Source organism: Pseudochaenichthys georgianus, chromosome 10 (genome assembly GCF_902827115.2).
Source record: "Pseudochaenichthys georgianus chromosome 10, fPseGeo1.2, whole genome shotgun sequence".
Taxonomy (NCBI): Eukaryota; Metazoa; Chordata; class Actinopteri; order Perciformes; family Channichthyidae; genus Pseudochaenichthys; species Pseudochaenichthys georgianus.
Genome location: NC_047512.1, coordinates 2,167,057 through 2,189,538, shown reverse-complemented (window position 1 = coordinate 2,189,538; position 22,482 = coordinate 2,167,057). Strand labels below are relative to the sequence as shown.

The window sequence follows — 22,482 nt, the reverse complement described above, 5'->3', positions numbered from 1 at the left end:
TGGTGACGCAATGCAAAGTGATGGCACTTCTGTCACGATATTCATGTTATGTCACGTTTTTATGTCTAGGTTTGGGTGTTTTGCTGTTCTCCCCGTCATGTTTTCCTCCTGGTTTATTGTCTGGTCCTTCTCCCTGTGTGTTTCCCCCTGTCCTTAGTTTCCCTGGTGGGTCTAGTTGTCTGATTGTGTTCACCTGTGGCCCTTGTGTTTCTCCTCCCCTGCCCGGCTGTTTCTCGTCTCGTGATTACCCCTCTCTGTATTTAGTCTGGTCTCTTCCTGTGTTGAGTGTTGGTTCGTCTTTTGTTTGTGAGCGAGTTCACCGTGGAGTGTTTTGTTTGTCCATGTGATATGTTGGATAAGAGCCCTTGAAATAAAGGTAGTATCAGTGTTATCTGCGTTTGGGTCCTACCTGCTTCACTCCTCGTATCAACTTCGCTCTCTAACTGAACACAAAACAAGGCAATGTTAAAGCGCCTTTGAGCAGACGAGGCATAAAGTGAATTAAGAATGGTAAAACTGCGCCCCCTGGGTTGTCATTCCTAAATTATGAATGACAGCTTGTGGAAAGTTTGCTAGACTACTGGTTGCATGGCAACTAGGCATCTCGCGAGTTGCGGTAATTGGTTAGTACAATAAAGGAAGGATTTGTTTTGGAATTATTTTGTGTTCCGTTTTTTCTTGGGCGGCCCTCGATCCAATATTGGGTACCTAAATTGGTCCTCACTCATCATAACTTTGAGAACCCCTGCTTTACACGGATCAGTCGTCCTGGTCCCTTTGCAGAAAAACAGCCCCAAAGCATGATGTTTCCACCCCCATGTTTCACAGTAGGTGTTCTTTGGAGGCAACTCAGCATTCTTTCTCCTCCAAACAGGTCCAGTTGAGTTTTTACCAAAAAAGTTCTATTTTGGTTTCATCTGACCACATGACATTCTCCCAATCCTCTTCTGGATCATCTAAATGCTCTCTAGCAGACTTCAGACGGGCCTGGACGTGTACTGGCTTAAGCAGGGGGACACGTCTGGCACTGCAGGGTTTGAGTCCCTGGTGGCGTAGTGTGTTACTGATGGTAGCCTTTGTTACTTTGGTCCCAGCTCTCTGCAGGTCATGGACTCGGTCCCCTCGTGTGGTTCTGGGATCTTTGCTCACCGTTCTTGTGATCACTTTGACCCCACAGGGTGAGATCTGGCGTGGAGCCCCAGATCGAGGGAGATTATCAGTGGTCTTGTATGTCTTCCATTTTCTAATAATTGCTCCCACAGTTGATTTCTTCACACCAAGCTGCTTACCTATTGCAGATGCAGTCTTCCCAGCCTGGTGCAGGTCTACCATTTTGTTTCTGGTGTCCTTTGACAGATCTTTGGTCTTGACCATAGTGGAGTTTGCAGTGTGACTGTTTGAGGTTGTGGACAGGTGTCTTTTATTCTGATAACGAGTTCAAACAGGTGCCATTAATACAGTTAACAAGTGGAGGACAGAGGAGGCTCTTAAAGAAGGTACAGGTCTGTGAGAGCCAGAAATCTTGTTTGTTTGTAGGTGACCAAATACTTATTTTACCGAGGAATTTACCAATTAATTCATTACAAATCCTACAATGTGATTTCCTTGATTCTTTCCCCCCATCCTGTCTCTCATAGTTGAAGTGTACCTAGGATGAGAATTACAGGCCTCTCATCTTTTTAAGTGGGAGAACTTAAACAATTGGTGGCTGACCAAATATTTTTTTGTATGAGCATGTCTACATTTTCAGGGGAGACGCGGTGCTGAGGCGATTCACAATCAGGCCAGCTGTGGAGAAGACCCTCTCAGCTGGAACGGAGGTTGCGGGTATAGCAAGGTATAGTATGTATATATAAGTTTAATTTGGCATATAGTTTGACCTCTATACCGCACCCACTAACCTGGTCAAAATATTTCCACACATTACTCCTTTTTGACGCCATGTCTGTGTAGGACTCTTCTTAGAGTGCAAATCATTACCGGACTATGACTGGTAAAATATGTTGAATACCGGAAAAACTAAATCTCTCTTTCAACATTTTTTTGTACTTTGCCGCCACACACTGTTGCCAAGCAGCGCTTATTGTTGTTTAGGCTGGCCACTCATGTGTCGCGAGTGTTGACAGGGGGCGGGGGAGCACGCTCATGAACTGTTAGTGCCGGAACCTCGCAACGGCTGCAGAACGCATTTGGGCATAAGATGAGGTTTGAGTCTGCGTGATCTGCATGTAGGGAGGGGCAGCAGCCATGTCATTGGCTAGAACCAGCTAGATCTGATGGATTTGGACATAAACGCGAGTGAAGTATAACCGGACGCGAGAGAGAGAGAGATCAGCACCTGCAGCTCTGCACGCTGTGAGGGGCCGGTGAGCGGAGCAAAACACACCTTTAGACCTAACACACTTAGCTATGGCACTGTCGTATACATTGAATTATTACATTTGATAATATGTAATCAACTTAGGCATACCTCCCAGAAATTCGATACCTGAATATTCAATTAATCGTTCCCATCCCATGTAATCACCACACCAAACTTCCTTCCTATGTTTATCGCCTGCTATTTCTTTAAATATATCAGTGGTTAGATTTGGACATGGGTTGTATAAATTGTAGGGCTGTCAAGTTAGCGCGTTAATGCAAACAAAATTTGAAGCCACCAATTATTTTAACGCAATTAACGCATGTGTGTTTTTTGTCCTCGGCCGCACCGTAGTTTCAGAGCGCATCGAGTTTAAAATACCATCTACAAGCTGATGCTGACAGCCCCGCTCCTACCGTCCGCTTGCGGCAGACCACACTTCCACGCTCACCGGCAGGCACCGACTGACCATCGGGAGGACTTGTGTATGTGTGGCACAAGCGAGCGAGAACGTGCACACCTTACGTGTATTGTTGTCGTTAGCATCTGGTGCTAGCTAGCTGCGCTAACGGATATAAGGAGCTGTTTCAATGAAAACAGAGGAGCGAGATTTCGCCGACAACTGCGCAACAACTTGACTTTATGCAGGAAGCCAGACAGCGGGACATTGTACGAAAAGTCAGCACACTCAGCACGGATAGTGCGCGCAACATGATTGCAGCGTCCAGGCAGCTCCCGTACGAGCATATGCCTTGAGTTGCACATAGCTCCATCACAGTGTCTCTCTCTCTCTCCACACACACACACACACACACACAGTATTGTATGAGAGAGGTTCCAGGTTGAATTGAGGCAGATATTTGTAATGTTCAGAGGTTGTTATGTTTAATATTCATGAGAATATTTGTCATTGATAAAATGATAAACAAACATTTGCATAAGCATATTTGTCCACTCATATATATTAGTGCTGGGGGGAAACGATTATTTCGAAAACGATTAATCGGGCGATTATTTGATCGATTAGTCGACTAATCTAACGATTATTTTCTGTTGTTCAATTCATAAAAAACGTAATGTAAAAGAAACGTAATGTAAAAACAAAAAAATTCACGATACTGTGTCTCAGGGGATCGTAATATTTAACAAAGTATTAATGTGTCATACCAGATCAACGGGAATAATCTCAGCTAACTGACGATACAAACCATTTTTACCAAAACAAAACACAAGTCTCATAAGAAGCATCTAAATGACCCATGAGCGAAAAATGCTAACAGACATTGACACAGAACTCAAGATAAAAGTACCCTTATTACTCATCGTAGCGGCACATACAAGATATCCGATTAAAGCTGAGACTCCACAGATTATTTAGGTATATAGTATCATCACTGAGTGATCCGGACTCGCGACAGGGGAAGCAAATACAGTCATCACAACACGTACCTTTACAGAGCTTCTAGGGAGATCGTCTCACCACCGTAGCTGTCAATCTGATCAAAAGACGTGTTCAATGGCATTAAAATGAGAAAAAACGCGGCTGAATCGGTTAATCCATAGGTTTTTAACGTCTATGTATAAAAAAAATATTGAATTTCTAATCCATAATTCCATTTTTATGTAAAAATTGGAGAGCAAATGCTAGCTGCTAATGGTAGCCACCACAGCTAGCTGCCGCTTTAAATGTTCCAACATAGCCGTTGTGCTTGTGTGATATGCCAACTCCATTTGGCAAAGACTACAAATGACAATATCTTTGCGTTTTGGACTAACTTTAAAATATTCCCATGCTTTTGAAGACCTAGGGCGAGATGTTTTCGTTTGAGGGCTTCGTGCGCAATCCTGTGAGGAGGAAGTGGAAGCCGTTTCAGTCTCCATTGTGTTTGAAGTGCGATTGCGAACTGATTGTTGCTTTGGGTGACCCACATGTGTGCGTCGACGCGGAAATATGTCGTCGACGATATTTTGAAGTCGACGCGTCGACGTCGTCGCTACAGCTCTAATATATATAAGAGTATTAAAAACTTGAAAAATATCCCTCTAAGGTACATTTAGAACAGATGAAAAAATGTGCGATTAATCTGATTATTACAGCCCTAATAAATTGATTATCCTAATGTTATTCCTAGGGTTGCAGATTTCCACTGCTGCAAAACACAACAGATATGCAGGGTTGCGAGTCTGTTTCTAAGGCCATTTTATTTTTGGTAGTCTGTTCATTTTAACAAGAGAATAGGATCAAACTAAAAACATCGTAAATGTGTTCTAGATACATGAATCATTGGTTCTTTTAGACCAGAACAGACTGCTAACTCAACAGGAACTATCAAAAACATCCCAATCAAAGTTTAAAGTCACAACATTTTATTAAACAAGCAGATTATTGGAGAAACTACTCGGCAGATTAATGAACAGTGAAACTCGCTCATGGACTTTAAGGTGAATACTTTAAGAAAAAGTTTTCCCACACTCTTCACACCACTATGGTTTTAAGAGTGTGTGAACACGAAGATGTGATTTGAGAGCATCTGATCTAGTGAATGTATTCCCACACTCTTCACACCAGTAAGGTTTTTCTCCAGTGTGAATACGGTGATGTGTTTTGAGAGCACCTGATGTAGTGAAAGTTTTCCCACACTCTTCACACCAGTACGGTTTTTCTCCAGTGTGAATACGTTGATGTGATTTGAGATTACATGATGTAGTGAATGTTTTCCAACACTCTTCACACCAGTAAGGTTTTTCTCCAGTATGAATATGTTGATGTTTTTTGAGAGCACCTGATGTAGTGAAAGTTTTCCCACACTCTTCACAGCTGTAAGGTTTTTCTCCAGTATGAATACGTTGATGTGATTTGAGAGCACCTGATGTAGTGCACGTTTTCCCACACTCTTTACACCTGTAAGGTTTTTCTCCAGTATGAATAAGTTGATGTGATTTGAGAGTACCTGATGTACTGAAAGTTGTCCCACACTCTTCACAGCTGTAAGGTTTTTCTCCAGTATGAATACGTTGATGTGATTTGAGAGCATCTGATCTAGTGAAAGTTGTCCCACACTCTTCACAGCTGTACGGTTTTTCTCCTGTGTGAATACGTTGATGTGTTTTGAGATCACCTGATTGAGTGAAAGTTTTCCCACACTCTTCACAGCTATACGGTTTTTCTCCAGTGTGAATAAGCAGGTGGCGCTTTAAATTTCCAGATGTTGTAAAGGATTTGTCACATTGCTGACAGTTGTGACATCTCTCTCTTCCTTTCGGTTTCTAGAACAGACAGACAGAGAAAGAGAGAAAGTCAATCTAAAAAGCATAAATACACAAGTTAACACAATAAAAACTCACTTAATATCAACCTTGAGTTAACAAAATACTACTTATCAACTGTTTGTGTTTATTATATTTGATACAGTAATACAGTAATATTCTAACCAAAGTATATACCAGAGGTGGGGGACTCGAGTCACTTGACTCGCATATTTTTGACTTGAGACTTGCTTGACTAACATTGATAAAAGACTCGACTTGACTTCGTATTCATGACTTGAGACTTGACTTAGGCGTGAGACAGATGACTCGAAAGGACTTTACTTTTAAAAAAAAAATGTTGCATTGTACGAAGCCCCTAGAGGGCAATGAAAAAAAAAAGAGAGAAAGTTCGCAGGAGAAAGTAGTAAGTGGAGCACACAGGAGACAGCCATTTCATTACAGACTGTTATGTTTATGTGGGGAAATACATACATTATTTGAGATACATTTCAAACACGGACTTCATTTTAGGGACATTTCAGCCAGGGGTGTAGAGTTATTTGTTCAAGCACCAGATCGGCAAAACAGGAGAGTCTGTGAACCAGTCTGCCTTGACCTATGTATTCATGTCTGTGACTCTCAGTATCTGCTGCCCACAGCTGTTTTATAGAAGAAAAACCTCCTTCACTTCATGAAATCTCTGCAGCACCAGGAGGCAGTAACGTGTAACTCAGCAGAATCTCAGAAGAGCAGCACCAGCTGCAAAGAACTGTGCCTTCACTGTGTTTACCTTCATTAGAACAGCTAACGAGCGACCGCAGGCTGCTACGTTTTAACCATGTGCACGTCTATACACACTATTACGTTCCCTACTGGGTTAGGGGAACCAAGTGCTCAAATGCTGGTTGACAACAACCAAAACAAAGAGACTCCAAAAGATTTAAATTCTCTCTCTCTCTCGCTCTCTCTCTCTCGCTCTCTCGCTCTCTCTCTCTCTCTCATAGTTGTCTTTACATTGTTGCTGAGAGACTGGTCAGAGTGGCTCTGAGAGGGGGCAGCTAGCCTCAGCACCAGCTGACATAGGGGACTCTTCTCTGGGTCAGCTCTTGGCTCTGGAGGGCTTGGAGTGGAGGGGACTGAGTGGACCCCATACTTCACTACCGTACAGCGCAATGGGCTGGATCACACTATCAAAGATTTTGAGCCAGATTTTAACTGGAATTTGGACATTATAAAATGTTCTCTTAATTGCATTTAGAGCTCTTCTGGCTCTTTCTTTGAGTGCATTCTCTGCCATGTTGAAACTTCCCGATGCTGTTATGGTTAAACAGAGGTAGGTGTAACTCATACTATGTTCGATGATATGATTGTTTATGGTAAACTGGTATTTGTTCTCCTGACATCTGGGGCGTTTTTGGAAAACCATGACATTAGTTTTCTTCATATTGACTGCCAGGGCCCAGTCCTTACAGTACTGGTCTACTATGTCCAGCTGCTGTTGTAGTCCTTGTTCAGTAGGAGACAGCAGAACACGGTCATCAGCATAAAGCAGACACTTCACCTCTCTATCTAGGAGGGAGAGGCCAGGAGCTGCACAGTGATCCAACTGAACAGCAAGTTCATTTATATATATATTAAATAAAGTGGGACTTAAATTGCAACCCTGACGAACGCCTTTTCTCTGGGTGAAGAATTCAGTTTGTTTGTCTCCAATTTTAACAGCACATTTATTCTCTAAATACATTGATTTAACCAGATCGTACATTTTGCCCCCTATACCACAATGTAGAAGTCTATAATAGAGCCCTTCGTGCCAAATAGAGTCGAAAGCTTTTTTGAAATCAATGAAACAAGTGAATATCTTACCATGTTATGTTTGGTGTACATGTTTGTTAACTAAAGTGTGAAGGGTTTACACATGGTCGGTGGTGCGGTGTTTTGGAAGGAAGCCAATTTACTCAAGATGGATTGTTGGTTAAGGAAATCTTGTATTCTTTTATTTAGAATGCTACAGAATAATGTCCCCAGACAGCTGCTGACACAGATGCCACGGTAGTTATTAGGGTCTGATTTGTCTCCACTCTTATGAATGGGGGAAATGAGCCCTTTGCACCAGATGTCAGGAACACATCCTGACTGCAATACGATATTGAACAGCTTTAACACTGTACCCTGCATCTCTGGGGTGCTGCATCTGAGCATTTCGTTTTTAATGTTGTCTGGGCCACAAGCTTTCCTTGACCGGAGAGATTGTGTCTACTCTTCCCAAGTAATTGGGAAATCAAGGGGCTTTTGGTTGTCTGTAATAGTTTCTTCTAATGTTTGGAGTTTCTCTTTTGTAATACATTGATCTGAATTCATTAGATTTATTGGTATGTCTTTGTACAAACTTTCAAAATGTTCTCTCCAGATGTCACCGTTTTGGATGGGTAATGCTTGTGGTTGTTTTGTGTTGAAGTTGTTCCACAGATCCCAGAATTGATTTTGATCAATGGCTTTCTCAATATCCTCAAGTTTCATGTGGGTATAATTTTGTTTTTTGTTCCTTTTTTGTACATTTATATTTGTTTAAAACGTCATTGTATCCAATACGTAAGGCTGGGTTTTTTGGTTGCCGATGTTTTTCATTTGCTATTTTTCTCAGATCTTTTCTGATGGTCTTGCATTCCTGGTCAAACCATGTGTCAGCCTTTTGCCTTTTAACAGGCTTCTGCTTTTGTTTGATAAGGTCAGCTTTAATAGCTGCCTTCTGAAATATCATATTGATATAATCAATGGCCATGTTTACACCATCTTTGGTAGGAACATATTGACTTTGGTCAAATAGTGACATGTCATTCATCAGATCAGGTGAGTTCAAGGCCATGGTGAATTTGTCTCCACTGTCTGGGGCCCATCTGTAAGTAGGATGTAATGTGTACAGCTTACTGGGTTCCCTTGTTGTGTCACTCATTGGACCTGAGAGTTTAAAGAACACATTGATTTGGTTGTGGTCTGAAAAGGGGGATTGCTGTCTGACAGTGAATGCACTGATAGTGGAGGGGTCCATGTCAGTGATTGCATAGTCTACTACACTAGACCCTAGAGTTGAGGGGTATGTGAATCTCCCAAAAGAGTCCCCTCTGAACCTCCCGTTCACTATGTACAGGCCTAAGGCCCGACAGAGATGCACTATCTCTTTGCCATTCTGATTGACTTCAGAGTCAGGGCTGTTCCGATGGCTGACGGTTGGTGTGGTAAACAGGGGGGGCTCACCAAATACATGGTGGCTGCCCTGTGGGTCTATGACATCAGGTTCAATTCCTGTTCGTCCGTTCAGATCTCCAGTTAGAAGCACATTTCCCTGGGCCTGAAAATATCCTGAATATTCAGGGGCAGCTTATATGAAAAGATCGCATATTTTTTTCAAAAACAAACAATCAAAATGAACCTGTATAGTGAGACAAATATATTTTAAAAAAAACTGGGTGTCCAACCAGTCAGAGGTTAAGAGCCACATGTTTTCTATGTTACTGCAAAGAGCCACATCAAACACACAGTCAATAATACCACTTGTTTCAGTTTTTTGTTTTCTGGAGACAAGATTTCAACCACGTCACTGAGGTATTTTTGTGGCATTGTTGGTGATTTTAACATCCATGTTGACAACCCCCAGGACCGAGGGGCTGTTTTGTTTGTAGCCTTTATTTAACCAGGTGAAGCCCCTTGAGATCAAAAGATCTCTTTTTCAAGGGTGACCTGCAAAAGAACTATGTCTTGATAGCTATGGACTGACTCGGCATGTGACGGAGCCCACGCACAATAAGGGGCACACTCTGGACTTAAGGATCTCAAGGGGTCTGAATATCTCTGATGTTGTGGTGACTGATGTTGCGCTCTCTGACCATTCCTTTGAGAGCTCTATTTCTGTTCACACAAATGTTCAAAAAGAGGTAACCACAAAGCGATATTTAACTGAAAATACTAGGGAAATGTTTACTCGGAATGTTTCTTCCACACTTGCCCCTGCTAACATCTCAGTAAATGAGCTAGTAGATCATTTTAATTCAAAAATAAAAATGTTATAGATGCCATTGCTCCAACTAGGGCAGGGGTCTGCAACCTTTTTGACCAAAAGAGCCATTTTGCTCCTTTTTCCCAAATTTTTTTTTGTCTGGAGCCGCAAAACATATTTCATAGTTTTTTATTGTTATATCAGACAAAAACTACAGGTTTTTTGCATTTATTAGGCCATTTATTACATGATATAAAACTGTTAACCTCTAATAAGAAACAAAGAACTCTTATAAGGAGAATTAAAAATAATACACCGGCCTACTTTAAAATAAATTAAACACAGCACTTGGGGAGTCCTCTGCACATTTGAAGGGGAAAAAATATTATTAAATGGGCCCACTTTGAAATAAATAAAACATATAGCTGCACCCTAAAAAGAGTTAAAGGTAGGGTAGGTAAGAATGGAGAAACCAGCTCAAGTGCGCTAGAATTTGAAAGTACACAACCGGAAAAAATATGCCTCTTCCTTCAGACTTTCTTACAGAGCCCAGTGTTTCCCCTATATACAAATAGTGGCGGCGCAGCGCCGCTGCTGAAATATGCACGCCGCTGCTAGGGGGCGCAAGCCAGTACCCAAAAAAAAATAAAAAATGTAATTTTTAAATTATAATAAGTGGCGACCCTTTTTCTTTTTTGATTGTTTGTTATGTGGATTTGTAGTATTTGTGTTACTGTATGTTCAATAAAGGTGTATTTTTGCTAAATGTTGAGACATTGCCACTGTATGTACTAGGCAGGGCCGATTTTTGGTATTAACAGGCGGTCGCCTTGGGCGCCAGATCTGGGGGGCGATGCGCTGGTAGCTCTGGGAGGGAAAAAACATTTTTGACCGTTGGCGCTCATCCAAATTTTCGGCCTTGATGTAACAACATTCATAATTAAGTAAATGTAACACCCTTTTCACCCCGGTTACACTTTTCATTTGCCCTGTACGATGCGCTGTAAGTGATGAAAGTTGGGGATGTTGGCTTATCAGGCGCCCGCAGCTCACAGCCAAAGTGCGAGCGAGAGAGCGAGCGAGGGAGAGGGCGCACCGGTACCGGCGCTGTTGTTATTAGAATCTAGTGCTTGTAGCGCTAACGGATATAAGAAGTAGATGTTTCTACAACCAGGGTGGAGGAGAGCTCTCCTGTCAGACTGAGAGGCTCAGTGAGGTAAAGGACTCTGAGTGTTTAGATTTGTGTTTAGTTAATTTTAGTCTAAGTTATCTCAGTGGGTCTCAAACGTTTTGACCACAAATTATGTAAACACATATTTCCAAGGCACTCCTTTATAATTATTAGGATAAATAAAAACAGGTTTGAAATCATTCCAATGTATACTATAGGACAGTAATCCAAAAATATCGTTTAAAGTTGGAGAGATACAAAAATATGCATAAATAAATAAATTAAGTAAAATAAGTTAACTAGGTCAAATAAGATATGAATGAACAACAAAAATCAAATAAGCTACATTTATTTGTTATTGGCTATGGTAGGTTATTGGTTATGTTCACATACTTATTTGATTATTCAAATGTAAACCGATCTTTTTCATATGGGTGTTTTAGAGTTCCCCTAGATCAGGTCTCTAGTAATTGTGTGCTCAAAGTGCACCAGATTGAAGCTTTTACTTTAAAATGTTCAAAAAAAAAATCTTCCCGGGGGGGCATACCCCCAGACCCCCCTAGAGGATGTGACCACCCTCCAATTCAAATATGTTCATACAATAATGAATACATTTGAAGCTATTTTGAAGTATATGAACTATGTCAATAAGTTTCTGTTTTTGTATTTGCCTTTTGTAGAGATTTTTCATTTATTCCACGTGCTCCACGCTCACATTATGCTGGGCCCACGTGCCTTAGCACCGCTGCTATGACTCCATCCTAGGGGAAACACTGGAGCCCCTCCTCCAACACACACGAACGCGCACATGACCAATGAGGGCACGAGATACGTTTGTGCACAGATGGAAGGCTGACAGGCAGTTAGGCCATCCAGTTATTTTAGCCGGGCCAGCTCAGATGATTGGTCGTGCTTTTTACAGCGCTACGGCTTCCAGAGATTAATTTTTGTATTTATTGTCAAAGCATTTAATATATTCATTGCTATCGGGATGTTAAGAGCATTCCATGGAATATAACAAAAAGTGTTTTCTGAAATAAATTACATGCCCCATTGAATTATGACTGACGATCGTCAGCTGTCTTCCTCTCCCTTGTTGTTCCTCGATACGTAAAGGCTGCACCACCATTGACAACTTCTCTCTAAATATCAAACATACCGGTAAACCAGCATCGTTTGCTGTGAAAGCAGATAACTGTCCACGCAGAATGAAACCCTGTGTTCCTCCGGTACTTTTCTTTGATTTATCCATAGTTCTCTCATCGAGCCGGGGGTTATTCGCCTCCAAGAAAAGGCGCTCGCGCGGGACCGTAGCAGGATGTGACGCATATTTTAGTTGACCTAATTAAAACCGTTTTGTTTTTTATTTATGTGTCACAGTATCACCTCAAAATACAAGATACGAAACATTTTCAACCATGCAACACAATATAAATAGTCCTACAAATACTTTAACCTGTTAAGCCCCAAGCCTGTTTTTCAGGTTTCAGGCTCGAAAATGACATTCCCAGAACAAATGACCATATCTTCCCTTCTAAAAAGAGTTAAATTAATAATCTTTTTTCTCAAAGTAATGATAAACGTGTGAGTTGGATCTAGAAAAGTCAGAATCAATATAGATGTTTTTTATTTTAAAGAAAATTCAGATTGAACATGGTAAAAAACTGTAAATTATAGTGTCCGTTCAAAACATATTTTGTACTTATAGTGAAAACTAACCTTGGATGATGGGTTAGTAGACTAAAAGCTTTAGGAATCCAAAGTACAACATATAATAAGTACCCTTTATCAAGATTGATGCAAAACAACTGACATTTGACCTTTTTAGACAGATTTAGCAAAAGAAACCTATTCTTTCCTTATCTCTGGCCCCCCTTCTTCGATTTTGAAGTGACATCTCTTTCTGACCGTTAGAGCCAATAGAATCCAAGGGAAATCGTCCCGCACACACTCATGTTTAAAAAAAGGTTGCGTCTTCGCGCATTCAATCTTGCTACAGAGCGTAGGAATGGCCTGCTCTGATATTTGAAAACGGAATTGCAGTTTTATTGCTTATAGATTATCAGAACATTTCAAAGGGGACACAGCCACATTGGATATGAACCTATGGATTAACTACAGCATCGTTTTAATGCCATTGAAGACCAGTTTTGACCAGACAAAACCAAGGTAAGCCATGTTAGCGTTTTAGGCTACCTTGCGCCACATGTTTTGATGTACGTTTTTGTTGATAACGTCGCGAGTTTGTATCTTTCAGTGTTGAGGTGGGCAACGTTAGATGTCTTTACGATCATAAACGATGTGTTGGATGTGCATCTAGGATAAGTAATAAGGGAGCTAGGAGTGATTTTCGGTGTAGTAATAGGTTAGCATTTTTCGCTCTGGGCTAATTCAGAGGGTCAGTGTTAGCATTGTGTGTGTTTTTTGAGAAAAAAATAAAAAAGATCAGTTAAATTAGTTTTTCCCGTTATATGGATATAAAATATTCATAGTTTATTAAATATTAAGGTTCCTTAGACGTTGTTTCCTGCAAATGACGCGATTTCGGCCCCGGAACCGGGTCCGTGGGGCTTAAGAGGTTAAAAAACAGTTTGGATGTGTTCCAGTCAGGCTTTCATCCAAACCACAGCACTGGGACCACTCTTGTAAAAGTCTTCAATGACATCCACTTATGGCGCATTTCCACTGAAGGGCCTCGTACGGTATAGGCGGAGCCGTGACGGCATCTTCAATGTGAACCACAAAACCAACATCAGCCGTTAGCTGTTAGCACTCCGAGCTCACAGCTCCTCATATCTGTTCAGAAACTAGACACAAGTGAAACAAGTACAAACCACAGACTGCCTGTGTCATGGAGAATACAGTCGCTGGTTTATTTATGTCTGTAGGCCGTTGTTGTGAGTGTGGACGGTCGGAGCATATACTGCGTTAGCTTAGCCGATCTCCATTCAGAAAACCCCCATTTTTAAAAGGTTTTTCGCCTGCCGTCTGTCTGCAGACTTGTCAAAGCATTAATTTGTGGTTTTTACTAACCAGTAGGAATGTAACGACATATTGAATATCGCGGTAAATAAATGTCTCAATCAGAGGTCGTGTTAACCGAATATTTTCCGTCTATGACAGATTTTTTTAAACAATGACGGAAAACTCTGAAAGCAGTCCGTCATTTTGACGGACTGCTTTCAGAGTTTCAGAGTTTTCAGAGTCAAAAAGGAAATTATACCGTTTCCAAAACCAACTGTACAAATCATTGAAATGTCTGTGAGTTTTGGCTTTACGCTGTGCGCACTCCCGCGAGGTGCAGTGGGCATGCATAACATGGCGCTAACAGTTCACGAGCGTGCGCCGCGCCCCCCGTTGACAATTCTCTCTCTCAACATGAACCTAAAACAGATAACACAAAAGGACATCGTATTTACAGGGCTACATGTACATACCTAGAGACATTGACAAGAATCAACAGTATATTTATATCTCGCCCTGTCAATAAGCCTCACCTTCTTGGGAAAAACTGTATTGTTTTTGAAGTGGTGGAGAGACAATGCACAGTTCTACCCACTGCTGTCACCCATGGCCAAAGGATATCTCTCTGTCCCAGCAACATCAGTACCAAGCAAGAGAGTTGTTTCCACAGCAGGGGATATTGCAAACGCCCAAACATCCCAGCTTCTACCTGGAAATGCTCATATTCCTAAAAGATAACCTTGATGATGCTGAGCGAGTGAGTTAGAGTTGAGTTACTTGAAAAACTAAAGTGAAACTTGATCTATTCTATTGCCGGGTCTGATTATTATATTGTTGACACTTTAAAACACTACTATCCTACTAAAATGCTGTACAAATCAGATTTATTATTTAATTTAAAAAAGAAAATTCACATTTTTTTCCCTTTTTTCCCAATGTCGTGATAAATATCGTACCGTGGACTTTTTATGGCGATATTATCGTACCGTGAGTTTTTGGTATCGTTACATCCCTACTAACCGGTATCAGCATGTTGTTACTTCGGCAAAACTGCTCCACCTGTTAGAAATCATAAATCTGCTCAAAGATTGTTGGTCTCCCTGTCAGAGACTTTCTGACTTGCTGATTTTACTCTAGCATAGTCCAAAGCATCTTCGCCACAAATAGCTGAATAAGCCTCCCGTGCTCGCCCAGTGAGTACACACTGAAGTAGCAGCACTTTGTCCCAATCTGACCAGTTTCTTGCCTCTGCTATGCGTTCAAATAGAGTTAAAAAAATGTCAGGGTCACGCCCTTTAAACTTTGGCACTAACCGCAAGTAAGAAATAATATCGCCACCACCTGGTGCCGACCTATCAGAACCATCCTCCACCGGAGCAAGCTTGCCCTCTCCAATCAGCCGTAATCTATATTCCACCTCAAATGTCATCTTTTCCACCTCCAGCACCTTCTCACTTTTCATCTTTTCCACCTCCAGCACCTTCTCGCTTTTCATCTTTTCCCCCTCCAGCACCTTCTCCACCTCTAAACGCTTCTCTGCCTCCTGCTGTAGACCCCTCAACTTAGACATTAAATCCTGGATGTCATGCAACTTTTTTTTAAATTAAATGATGACAAAACCGAAGTGATGGTTTTTGGTGCCCCTCGGACCACTCCTATAGACCTAGGATCCCTGGGCCACTCCACCAGGCCTACCATCACAAATCTTGGGATAAAGATGGACCCTGAACTCCAGCTGGACAGCCAGATCAAGGCAGTTGTTAAAAACAGCTTCTTCCACCTCAGGCAGCTATCCAAAATAAAGCCTTTTTTAAATAGTGACCTCTTTGAAACGGTAATCCATGCCTTCGTCACCTCCCGCTTGGATTATTGTAATGCCTTATGTATGGGATAAGTGCATCCTCCCTTGCTCGCCTGCAGATGGTGCAAAATGCAGCAGCACGGCTACTAACTGGCACACGCAAATACGAGCACATTTCCCCCCATTTTATCTTCGTTCCACTGGCTGCCCGTTCATTTTAGGATTCATTTTTTAAACTCTTTTAAAGCCCTCAATGGCCTGGCCCCGCCCTACCTCTCTGAGCTGTTACACAGCTACACGCCAACTCGCACTCTCAGGTCAGCTGATCAGTTGCTCCTGAGGCAGAGTCCTGCATCGGGTCGGGTACCCGCGGGTGACAAACGCTTTTTTCCGGGTTCGGTTCTGGTAAAACAAAGATGATGCGGGTCGGGTCGCGGGTATTGCATAATAAATATATTAAAATAATAATAAATTAGTTTAATATTTAAAATCCTCAGACCTGTCCTCCGCGCATAATCATAACCTCTGCAGCGCGCATCAATCTGCTGCTGAGCCGGATCATTTGGCTCACCAAGAAGAGCCGGCTCTTTCGTCTCCCAACCGGCTCTTCAGTTTACCACATATTATACCTTTTAATTAAATCAAATGTAGCCCTGTTTGACTAATGATTTATATGTGTACACATCATTTAAATTATTCATCCTTTGTACTAAAGTATTCAAAAGTAAAAATTACATGTTTAATATAAATGATTTGCTGTGGCCAATTGTTTTCATTGCATTTACAGACCCTTGTGACTCTCTGATACCACCCAATGAATGCATTGACTTGCTTGTAGAACCACGCTACACAAAACAGATGGCAACACCTATAAAAACTATTTTAAAAAAGGGGCCAATATAAAGTATATAAATATAGTTTTTTTTTCAAAATACCAAAAACATCCTGCATTTTAGCCACGCCTCATTTCGCTCTTTCCAGCGCTGTTTTCGCAGGGGGCTGATTCTGTGAGCTGCAGCTGACCTACTACTAGCTACTTTTCTTAGCGGATGCATGTCAATTTAAATCAATACATAAAACTATTTTTTAAATCAATAAAATCATTTTCTAAATCAATAAAAGCATTTAAATTAATATTGGGAGTCATGTCGTTACTTTGTTGAGAATGTGGCCGTGTGTAATAAGCGGGATAATGTGCACATTGCATAGTGTGCCTTCATGCCGATCTAGATCCCTCCGCAAAAGCAAAACAAAAAACGGCTCGTTCGCGGGCGAGAGCCGGCTCCCGTCGTTCACTTAAAAGAGCCGGCTCTTTGAGCGACCGACACATCACTGCTGTGCGCGCCACATTCGAAATGGCTGAGGTGAAGCTCTCTAGCGGAGAATACAGCATTTTCAATAACACTTCCTCAAGAGCGAAATCCAACGTCTGGGAGACCTTTGGTTCCTAGATGGAGAAAATAACAACATCCCAGGCTTTTTGAGACAAATATGCAACTGCGTGTGTTAATAATTGCACGTTTTCACTGCTCATATATTGGCTATGCGGGTCGCGGATCTTGTGCCGACGGGTCGGGTCGGGTTGCGGAACTAATTGGCAATATGTGCGGGTAGCATATGGTTCGTTATTGCACGTCGCGGGAGCGGGTCTTGAAAATCAGACCCGTGCAGGACTCTGTCCTGAGGGTGCCAAAAACAAAGTCTAAGCGCAGAGGGGACCGGGCTTTCTCTGCTGCCGCCCCTAAACTGTGGAACGACCGGCCCTCGCTCACCAGACAGGCTCCCACACCGTCTGCTTTCACATCCCGTCTTAAAACCCACCTCTTCTCCTTGGCATTCGGAAACAAGTGGAGTGTTGCTTTTATTTGCTTTCAGAGGTCTATTGTTTTTATTATATGGCTGTTATTTTATTTTAAATTATTACGTTTATTCTGGTTTGTTTTGTGTTTGTATCTTAAATGTATTTATATTATGTTGTGTGAGCTTATCTCTCTGTACAGCACTTCGGTCTGAAGGTTTTAAAGTGCTATATAAATAAAGTTGGATTGGATTGGAACTCCTCCTGCTCCATCCTCAACTGCAACCTCTCCTGATTAAACTGTGTAATGGAGTTTCACTGAAGTCAGCCTGAAGCATCCTTTGTGCTCCAGTCAGTCCTCTCAGGGAACACAGAGCTACAGATCAGATGCAGGCTGAAGGCTCTTTGAGCAGCTCTCACTGGTCCTGCTGTTATGTTACTCGGCTCGAGTCCAGGGCGTTCCGAGCGTAATAAGTCAAATGACCGCAAGACGCCCGCCTGGCGGAAACGCTGAAATTAGGAATATATTGTGATGAAGTGCACACTGACCTGAGCTCCAGGAGTCTCCTTGTTCTCCTCCATGCTGCTCTCAGTGCTCCTTCTCCGGCTGGGTCTCTGAAATAATCAACACAACTACAGCTGACACAAAACAAGACAACTCAATACAACCGACAGACACAACCAAACTAATCCACAGCTACTTCGTAGGTTCATAGCAGAGGTGAGAAGTAGGGTTGGGTATCGTTTGAATTTCCACGATTCCGATTCTACTTTTCGATTCCGATTCTTAACGGTTCTCAATTCCGGTTCTTTGAGGGGCAGGGTAACAAAATGATACCTGCTTCTTCCACCAAAAAAAATATAATTTATTGGAGAAACTTCTACACAGGTTAGTTTACAGTAATATTCACATGAATCAGTCTGTTAATATTCACTGCTATGTAACTTTAACCTGAGGACCACTGAAGCTACAACAGTCCAACTTTTAAAGAACAGTTCTTGTTGAGAAAAGCAAGCAATCTGCTTCTCAGGCATACCGGGAAGAAATGTTTGAACATTTTAAAGTAAAATGCTTCAATCTGGTGCACTTTAAGCAGAATGACTAGAGACTAGATCTAGGGGGTACAACTCCAAACACCCATATGAAAAAGATCGGTTTACATTTGAATAATTAAATAAGTATGTGAACATAACCAGTAACCCATAGCCAATAACAAATACATGTCACGTATTTTAGTTTTGTTGTTCATTCATATCTTACTCTTTTATTAATGCATATTTTTGTATCTCTCCAGTTTAAAACGATATGTCTGGTCTACTGTCCTATAGTTTACATTGGAATGATTTCAAACCTGTTTTATCCCAATAATTATAAAGGAGAGCCTTGGAAATATGTGTTTACATAAATTGTGATCAAGCCGTTTGAGACCCACTGAGAACTTAGACTAAAGTGAACTATCTAAACCCTCAGAGTCCTTTACCTCACTGAGCTGTAGTTATCAGCCTCAGTCTGACTGGAGAGGACTCTCCTCCACATCATTGGAGAAACATCTTCTTCCGTTAGAGCAGCTAGCACCAGATGCTAATAACAACAGTGAAGGCTCTGTGAGGGAAACCCTGGACTTGAATGTTGAATTGAGCCGTCCCTTACAGATACCATCTCTTTACGTATTAGTGATGGGAATCCCGGCTCTTTTTAGTGAGTCGGATCATTTGACTCGGCTCACTAAGAAGAGCCGGCTCTTTCGGCTCCCAAGCGGCTCTTCATGTTACCACAGTTTACCAGAGCCTGAGTTTCGCCGCTGCGAGGCTCCGGCGCTCGCTCCACTAGCACAGGAACACGCTTTGCTGGCGGTGAAAAGAATCCCACCAGACTCCTTTGCCCCTCCAGCAGAGGGATGTCCTTCTCCTGTTTCCTCATTTCAAGCGATAAAAACTCTTCTGGACGCCCTCGGCTCGAGTCCAGGGCGTTCCGAGCTGAATAAGGGCGTCAAATGACGGCAAGACGCCCGCCTGGTGGAAACGCTGGAATTAGGAATATATTGTGATGAAGTGCACACTGACCTGAGCTCCAGGAGTCTCCTTGTTCTCCTCCATGCTGCTCTCAGTGCTCCTTCTCCGGCTGGGGCTCTGAAATAATCAACACAACTACAGCTGACACAAAACAAGACGACTCAATACAACCGACAGACACAACAAAACTAATCCACAGCTACTTCGTAGGTTCATAGCAGAGGTGAGAAGTAGGGTTGGGTATCGTTTGAATTTCCACGATTCCGATTCTACTTTTCGATTCCGATTCTTAACGGTTCTCAATTCCGGTTCTTTGAGGGGCAGGGTAAAAAAATGATACCTGCTTCTTCCACCAAAAAAAATATAATTTATTGGAGAAACTTCTACACAGGTTAGTTTACAGTAATATTCACATGAATCAGTCTGTTAATATTCACTGCTATGTAACTGTAACCTGAGAACCACTGAAGCTACAACAGTCCAACTTTTAAAGAACAGTTCTTGTTGAGAAAAACAAGCATACCTGATTCTCAGAATCCAACAGTATCAATTTCATTATGAACTTATTGCACGAAATCATTTTATCTCAAATCAAAGATGGCAGAAAACATGCATTATTGTACTCTGGAGGGGAGTTTGACAAAGTATTACTCAAAAAGTACACAGTAAAAGTGCTTGATTGTACTCGTGGTAGTAGTCCAAGTAGTACAGAATTCAGCATAACCGATTTTATTAAGAACTCATTGCAAACAATGATTGTATCTCATCAAAAAGGGCAGAAAACATGCATTATTGTACTCTGGAGGGGAGTTTGACAGAGTATTACTCAAATAGTACACAGTAAAAGTACTTTATTGTATTTTTGGTAGTAGTCTAACATGTACTGAGTCCAACAGTACCAATTTTATTAAGAACTTATGGCTAAAAATCATTTTATCCCTCATCAAATATCATTGATTGATCAAATATAGCATCAACACTTGTACGAGCGTCAGCGCCACTTCTCGGCGATTACCGTAAATACGATATTAATCGCGCACTCAAAAATGAAGCGCTGCTCATTTGACCAAGCAAATGCGAGAGACGGCTGAGTTGACCGCAGTGTGTAAACTTGCTGCTAATGCTTCATTTTTATTATATCTTATTGTATCTTTTAAATATGCCTAACTTGTGTAATGCCTGAAAACACTTCTGCTGTGACACAATCATTTCTCAGTTTAAGGTAAATAATTATTCAAATAAAGTATATCTATTTATCTAATGAGTTGAACCGTCGCTTAGCTTAGCGCTAGCTGCTAACTGAAGAACCCCATTCATTTCAATGGGGAAATGCTGCGTCACAGAATTGCGATGCTAACAAGCATATATTTAAAACCATATCTATGGTAAAGAGCACCATCACAACAACTCAAACTGTCTTAAAGACAACTGGTGTAATAAATAACTAAAATAAAGTCCGTTTAGCATTACAAATCAACTGTTCCTCACCCAGAGCCGAACTGGAATAATAACTGTAGCTGTTAGCTGTTAGACTTTAGCTGTTAGCCGATAGCTTTTAGCCTTTATTTAAAGATAATTTGAAACTATTTTTGGCGCACATTTTAAAGTTTTTTTGTGAGTTTCTTTCTTCCAATATTACAGCTGTGTTAAATAAGATAACTTCTGATTCGTGATTAACTGTAAACTAAGCTAACAGGTGTAAATACACTTAATGAAACCTCTGCGTGTGTTTAATCCACTCACCTCTTCCTCTTCCTCTTCCTCTTCCTCTTCTTCTTCTTCTCTCGGTTTTTGGCGGATTGCAAAGAACTTTAAAGTCATGCCCATCTACTTCCGGTCCAACCCTAACCCCGGAAGCGGAAAATTATACATTGAAGTCAAGCCCCAGGATGTGCGCCGGAGTCTAATGAGAATATTCGTGCTGGTCAAACGGCGGTACTACACTTCCTTTAGGTTGCTTGGCCCGGAAACACTTTTTCCCATTGACTAGGCTTGTTTGAGACAAGAGAGGCTTCTCAATACTCAAATTTCCCCTCCTCGACTCCCCTCCTCGACTCCCCTCCTCGAGACTTAGTCCCGCCCACAGGAGATGCGAGCGGAGGACCGAGGAGGGGAACCGAGGAGAGAGGAGGGGAAGCAGCAGACGTTTAAAGAAATGAGAACTCCTCTCCTCTGAGCGGTCATATTAAAGCGACGTCCGTTCATTATTACGTGGCAACAGCTGCATCAGCTGTCGAGTGTTTTGTCATATTTTATAATCTCTGTTAGATCATCTGAACATTGTTCCCCCAGATATTTACCTTGAATTCATTGAGAGTGCGGTATAATGAGACAATAACAGGCTACAGATGCGGACACACACACACAAATATATTTATATAAATATATGCAATTTAAAGTATGAGAGCACTCTCATAATAACGTAACACAATCAGAGACTGGATATATCCCCCCCCCCCTATTAAAAGTAAGCAGAGGACACCAAACCAACTAAGACCTGTCTGTCCGCCGCATCTGCGCACTGTACAACACACACCTACACACTGTACCACACACACCTACAGCTCCTAAAGCATAATCAGGCTACAGCCGTTGTGTATTTTATTATGCGAAGCACTAAATGGTTTTAGAAAAATATCGACTCTTTGTTTGTATATATCTACTAAACTAAAGCAAATAAAGAGAATAATGTAGGCCTGTTATACTGAGTGATATATTTTACACACTGCTCTGCTTTCTGCAGGACCTCACAGCTGTTCTCACTGTAAACATCGCGTTGCGATGAGAGCAGTTTCTAAAATAATATCCAGGGGATGCATGCAGAGCTTTCATTGGCTGAGATAAGTCCGGCCGTGTGTCACGCCTCCACCGTTCCCGGAAATGCATCCGCGGAGGAGCCGTGGAGGAACCATCAGTGTATCCTCGGTTATAGCTCCTCCAGAGAGCCTCCTCGACGCTCGATCCTTGGTCCTCGGTGTGCATTTAGAGAAATGAGACGTCCTTCAAAATGGCGCGCTGAAATTCATTTCCGGGTCACTACCGGAGGACCGAGGAGTCGAGGAGTCGAGGAGGGGAAATTTGAGTATTGAGAAGCCTCTAAGGGCTGCTGTCGGATAGTTTAAAAATCAGC

The 22,482-nt window shown here is 41.8% G+C and overlaps 1 protein-coding gene across 1 annotated transcript; it reads right to left on the bottom strand.

Moving 5' to 3' along the window:
* Positions 1-4,712: 4,712 nt before the first annotated feature.
* LOC117453962 (zinc finger protein 479-like) lies at positions 4,713-21,229 on the bottom strand. The gene is made up of 4 exons (XM_034093005.2): positions 21,096-21,229; positions 19,404-19,469; positions 17,889-17,954; positions 4,713-5,629 (listed from the first exon to the last, which is right to left on the bottom strand). Exons 1-4 carry the CDS (start codon positions 21,177-21,179, stop codon positions 4,847-4,849), a joined length of 999 nt encoding a protein of 332 aa, XP_033948896.2. The 5' UTR covers positions 21,180-21,229; the 3' UTR covers positions 4,713-4,846.
* Positions 21,230-22,482: the final 1,253 nt, after the last annotated feature.